The sequence below is a fragment of the Rhododendron vialii genome, chromosome 1a, assembly GCF_030253575.1.
Source record: "Rhododendron vialii isolate Sample 1 chromosome 1a, ASM3025357v1".
Taxonomy (NCBI): Eukaryota; Viridiplantae; Streptophyta; class Magnoliopsida; order Ericales; family Ericaceae; genus Rhododendron; species Rhododendron vialii.
In genome coordinates this window covers 9,903,987-9,910,437 of record NC_080557.1, presented here as the reverse complement: position 1 = coordinate 9,910,437, position 6,451 = coordinate 9,903,987, and the positions used below count along the sequence as shown (strand labels likewise).

At 44.8% G+C, this 6,451-nt stretch overlaps 1 protein-coding gene across 1 annotated transcript; it reads left to right on the top strand.

The window, feature by feature from the left end:
• Positions 1-1,054: 1,054 nt before the first annotated feature.
• On the top strand, positions 1,055-2,113 carry LOC131327723 (uncharacterized). The gene has a single exon (XM_058360863.1). It carries the CDS (start codon positions 1,055-1,057, stop codon positions 2,111-2,113), a length of 1,059 nt encoding a protein of 352 aa, XP_058216846.1.
• The last annotated feature ends 4,338 nt before the right edge of the window (positions 2,114-6,451 follow it).

Below are 6,451 nucleotides of genomic sequence, written 5' to 3'. Positions count from 1 at the left end.
TTTTATGAATCAAAGTTGGGTTGAACGGTATAACGTGATGGAAAATGGATTTTGAAACCTTGCGGACATGATGAGAACATATCAGGACTTCCCGAAAGGATAAAGAGCCTGGCAGAGGACATCGGGGTCCTTTAATTGGCCCGATATGAGTTATAAGCTCATAATTGATATTTCAAGACATCCCGAAAGGGTAAAGAGCCTGGCAGAGGACATTGGGGTCTTTTAATTGGCCTAGTTAGAGTTTCAGCTCATGACACATGTACGAGACACGTCTTGACATATGGTGTTTTTTTTCAAAGTTTGTTCAGTAAGACTCACGATTGGTTTTGAAATGGAGTGTTGGATTCAAATTGCTATTATTGTCCATCCGTTTGATCTTGCTGCCATTGTTCATCTCGTGACTATTCCTACATTTTATATTCCTACATTGTTAGATTAGAGCTTTCTACTGGGCTAGTGTAGCTCAGACCCTCCATCATTTTCAGGTACTAACACAGGGCAGTAGCAACATGTTTGGAGTGCTTGGATGTGGACACGGTTTTGAAAGCTAACATTGAAGAGTTACTTAGCCATCTTTGTAAACCTATTTTTGGAAGATGTATTTGTAACTCCATTTGATACTTTTGTATATTTTGGGGGCCGTTGAGCCGATGATGTACTTTCTGTAAACATTTGGACAAAGAATTGTAATTTATGGGAATGGAAATGTCAAACCCTTTTTGGGGAATGGTACGGTTAAACGTGAGGTTTTATTGTTGAAAATCCCTTTATATTTATGTTGAAAATCGAGGATGTGACAACTTGGTATCAGAGCTTAAGTTTAGAACACCTAGAGACCATGGGGAGACGTTTCGTCTCATGGGTTCAAAATGTCGCGCCTTCTAACATAACTTGTACATGCTTATGTGACTAACTTTCATGAGACTACTTGGCATTGCATTTTCATTATCGTAGAGTGGTGTAGAGTTGTTAACCCGCGTTGGAAAGGTGGGGCTTGACCTCATGGTAATAGTGTTGTGATTAATAGTCTTCCTTTCTTATATCGTGTAGTAAAATGCCTCCGAAGACGCGTGGTAGACGAAGTGCGGCAAGAAATCAGGGTGGTAGGGGCTGTGGCCGTGGGATGCCACCTGAGGATGAAGTTAGTCAGCTTGGGGAGAATCCTAGTGGGAATTCGGGGGCTGGGGTCGGTCGAGGTGCAGGAGTACCTCCAAATCAAACTCAGTTTGCTAGGGACCTCGTCGCAGCACTTACGGCTGTAAATCTTCTGAACCAAGCTCCTAGGGAGAGCGTCGAGGATCGCGCTATGGTAGCAATGAGGGAGTTTAGCCGTAGGAACCCTCCGGTATTCGATGGGACTAGTAGCGATCCTTTGGTAGCCGACCATTGGTTAGCTCAAATTCGCAAGTTTTTTAGAGCTCTTAACATCACTGAAGATAATATCAGAGTGGGTATCGTGGCCGTTCAACTTGTTGGTGAGGCCGGTGAATGGTGGGAATCCGTTTTAGAGAGTAGGAAAGATGCAAGAAGGGTGGTGAGAACCGCGGCTCAAGTGAACGAACCGGACATTGAAAATCTGACATGGGCTGAATTTGAGACTCTCTTTGAGGACCAATACTTTTCGGAAACTTCACGTGAGAATCTAAGGGATCAATTTGAGAAACTTGAGCAAGGTAATATGACCGTTTCGGAGTATGTACAGAAATTTCAATCCTTGTCTCGTTTCGCTCCAGAGTTGGTGGCGACGGAGGAGAGGAAGTGTCGACGGTTTGAGAAGGGGTTGCATAACACCGTGAGAAGAATGGTGATGGTCCAACGTAAGATGAAGTTTTCTGAAGTGGTGGAGTGCGCGAGAAGTATTGAAATACCAAAGGAAGCTCAACGAAATGCAAGGGCGTGGGAACCAAGGAAACCAGTGGGAAGTTTGAGTTCTTATTCCTGTAGTTTTGGTAGCCAAGGACGAAAAAGGCAGAGGGAACTGTCTCAACAACCACCCAATCAATCCAATTTTAGGGTGCCTACTTCTTCGGGAACTCGGGGTGCCATGTCTAGACCCCCGATTGTGTGTTACAAGTGTAACCAACCCGGGCACGTCCGTACTCAGTGTCCTTAGCTTTCTAAGGCGTGCTATAATTGCGGTAAGACGGATCATCTTGCTTGGAATTGCCCTCAAGGGGCGGGAGCGCGTAATGAGTCGGGCTCGATACAACAGTCAAGGGCGGGGCGTGGTGTTGACCATCAGTCTTTCAGGGGTACTCAGAGGTAGCAACAGTCTCATTTCCGCCAAACATCGTCAGTTCAGAGTTCTGGAGTCGACCGGGGAGCGAGTTTGTCCGCACCTTCTCAAGGTTCCGGTCATGGAGGAGGTTTTGTGCAGGGTCAGGGTACCCAGGGGCATGTTTTCAACATCAACACCAATGTATCACCTTCTGTTTCTCAGGCTCCAGAGACATTGGTTGTAAGGGGTACTTTACTTCTATTCAATTCTTTTGCTAGAGTACTATTTGATTCTGGAGCATCCCATTCTTTCATCGCTACATCATTTGTGTGTGCATTGGAATTGTACACCGAGAATCTTGATTTGTCATTATCCGTCGAGACACCATTAGGGGGAAGGTCATCTCTGAGTCGTATCTGTAAAGGTTGTGAGTTTGTTATTTGTGATCATCACTTCGTATTCGATTTCATTGTGCTGGATATGTCGGGATTTGACCTCATTCTGGGGATGGATTGGCTGTCTACATTCCACGCTACGATCGATTGTTTTAAGCTTCGTGTTCGCATATGTCCGCCTGAGGGTGTTTGTTTCGAATTCCATGGGGAACGTCGGGAACCGATAGTATCGTACCTGTGTGGGCCTCGGGAAAGAGAGTCGATTTATGCTTTGTTAGCGAGCTTGACATTAGATGAGGATATGTCTACGCGTGGGGAGTTACCCTTGGTAGTTCGCGAGTTTCCCGATGTATTTCCGGAAGAGTTACCCGGTTTGCCTCCCGAGAGAGAAATCGAGTTCACGATAGACTTGCTTCCAGGCACCGCTCCTATTTCGATTCCTCCTTATCGTTTTGCACCCGCTGAACTTAGAGAGTTGAAGGTTCAACTGCAGGAGTTAGAACATTTGGGGTTTATTCGTCCTAGTACATCACCGTGGGGAGCACCGGCTTTGTTTGCCCAAAAGAAGGATGGTTCACTTCGTTTGTGCATTGATTATCGTAAGCTCAACCGTGTAACCGTTAAGAATAAGTATCCCATGCCAAGAATCGATGATTTATTTGATCAACTCCGAGGTGCCACTTGCTTTTCCAAAATCGACCTGAGGTCCGGTTATCACCAATTGAGGGTTCGTAGGGAGGATATTCCAAAAACCGCCTTCCGTACTCGGTATGGCCATTACGAATTCGTTGTGATGCCATTCGGTTTGAGGAATGCTCCAGCTACTTTTATGGATCTAATGAACCGTATCTTCCGTGCGTACCTCGATCACTTTATGGTTGTATTCGTCGACGACATTCTTGTTTATTCATCCACGGAAGAGGAGCACCAAATTCATCTTACCATCGTTCTTAAACTCCTGAGAGAGCACCGTTTATACGCCAAGCTTAGTAAGTGCGAGTTTTGGTTACCTGAAGTTAAATTTCTGGGTCATGTGGTTTCGAAGAGGGGAGTATCTGTCGATCCAGGGAAGATAGAATCCATTATGAACTGGCAGCGACCGAAGAACGTGTTTGAAATCCGAAGCTTTTTGGGGTTGGCTAGATACTACCGCCGTTTTGTTCTTGACTTTTCTCGTCTAGCGGCACCGATGACTAGATTAACGCGTAAGGGAAACCGTTTCGTTTGGAGTGACTCGTGTGAGGCAGCTTTTGAGAAATTAAAGAGGCGATTGACAACCACACCAGTTTTGATTGTGCCTGAACGTGGAGCTGGCTACTCCGTATATTGTGATGCGTCTAAGGAAGGATTGGGATGCGTATTGATGCAAGCAGGGCGAGTGGTAGCATATGTTTCGAGACAATTAAAGACTCATGAGCGAAACTATCCGACTTATGACTTAGAACTCGCGGTCGTCGTTTTTGCTTTGAAGAGTTGGCGTCATTATCTCTATGGTGAGAAATTTGAAGTATTCTCTGACCATAAAAGCCTAAAGTATCTCTTTTCTCAAAAGGAGCTTAACTTGCATCAACGTCGTTGGATGGAACACTTAGAAGATTATGATTTTGAATTGCATTATCACCCGGGTACGGCGAATGTTGTGGCTGACACGTTGAGCAGAAAACCGATACACTTAGCAAGCCTAGCCATACGTGAGTGGAAGATGGTGAACGACTTAGGCCATTATGCTTCGTACTTCGAGGAGGTTCAGGAAGGGGTCACGTTATGCAACTTGACCGTGCAATCGGCTTTATCGACTCAAGTAGTGGAAGCTCAACAACACGATGAAGAAGCTGAGGAATTTCGTAATTCCTCAACGGTGAAGCTCGAGATGGGTGGATGATTCACACCGACCAAAGTTTACATCATCAAGGGAAGTTATTCGTAACCGTTTCGTGTTGGGAAGAAATCCTACGAGAGTTTCATCATTCACCATTAGCTGTTCATCCGGGAGGAACAAAGATGTGTCATGACTTGCATAGGCAATTTTGGTGGCCGGGAATGAAAAGAGATGTTGTGATCTTTGTGTCCAAATGCCTTACATGTCAACAAGTAAAAGCCGAACATCAACGACCTGCGGGAGAATTACAACCGTTACCGGTGGCCGAGTGGAAATGGGAGAATGTGACGATGGATTTTGTTACGGGTTTGCCAAAATCACCAAGGGGGCATGATGCCATTTGGGTTATCGTGGACTGTTTTACCAAAACCGCCCACTTTCTACCTATCCATGTTACCGATTCGGTGGAGACGCTTAGTCGATTGTATATTCGGGAGATTATTCGACTTCATGGGATTCCCGTATCTATCATGTCTGATCGAGATCCAAGGTTTACCGCACGTTTTTGGCAAAGTTTGCAGGCCGCTTTGGGCACGAACCTCTTGTTAAGCACTGCCTATCATCCGTAAACCGATGGTCAATCCGAGCAAACGATTCAGATTATGGAAGATATGCTTCAGGCTTGCGTTATGGATTTTCGGGGTAATTGGGAAGACCATCTACCGTTAGTCGAATTCGCGTACAACAATAGTTATCAGTCGAGTATCGAAATGGCGCCATATGAAGCCCTGTATGGGAGACCGTGTCGATCACCCGTGTGTTGGACTGAATTGGGCGAGGCTACGTTAGTGGGGCCGGACATGATCAAAGAGACTACCGAGAGTATGAGATCACTTCGCCAACGACTTTTAGAGGCTCAAAAGAGAACAACCGAACAAGTCAAGATAATTCGCCAAAGGTTACAAACAGCTCAAAGCCGACAAAAGAGCTATGCCGACCGTCGTCGTCGTCCATTATCATTCGAAGTGGGAGATCACGTGTTCCTTAAAGTATCGCCATGTCGAGGCTTATCACGTTTTGGGAAGAAGGGAAAGCTTTCACCGCGTTATAACGGTCCATTTGACATTATCGAGAAGATTGGAGAAGTTGCATACCGTTTGGCTTGCCACCAAGATTATCAAATGTGCATGATGTGTTTCACGTCTCTATGTTGAGGAGGTACGAACTGGATCCATCGCATGTGTTAGAATGGTCCGAACTCGAATTGGAAGCCGACGCATCATATGTGGAAGAACCGATGACCAAGTGTTGAGGGGTAAGACGATACCTCTGGTGCGAGTGTTGTGGAAGAGTTAGGGTAGCAAGGAGTCGACGTGGGAATGAGAAGATGAGGTTAGGGAGAAGTATCCGCACCTATTTCCGGAATAGATTGATGTGAGTGTTTAAGAATCAAAATTTCATAGTATTTGACTTGTCGCATAAAGTTAAGGATCATGATATTTATATGCATTCATGATGCACATGTTAGTTAACATGGTATGGTTGTTTAAATTTCGAGAAAATTTCTTTAAGGAGGGTGGGGTGTAAAGACCTGAAATTTCGTTTAATAAAGTTAAATTGTTTCGTAAATTTTTTAAAAAAAAAAATTGCGAATATTATTTGGATAATTGTTTGAGGGGTTTAATGTGTAAGAGTTTCAAAGATTTGGGTGAATGAATAATATGCATTTTTGTGAGTATATAAAGGAGGAGTGTGAGAAACACACTCACACCCCTCACTCCCGTCCATCTCTCTATCTCTTGGCTCCCTCACTCTCTCTTGCTCCCACTCTAAATTTCTCACACTCAACTCAAAACCCATCCAAAGCAGCCTTCAATCTTCCATTCCTTCACACATTGTAGCCCGTATTGCGTTGGATTAGGCTCGGTGGAGATGATTCCATTCGGTTTCAAGAATTGTGGCTAGGGCTTGAAAAACCCTTTAAATTCGTTATTCAATCTTGAGGTAGGGAGTTCTAAC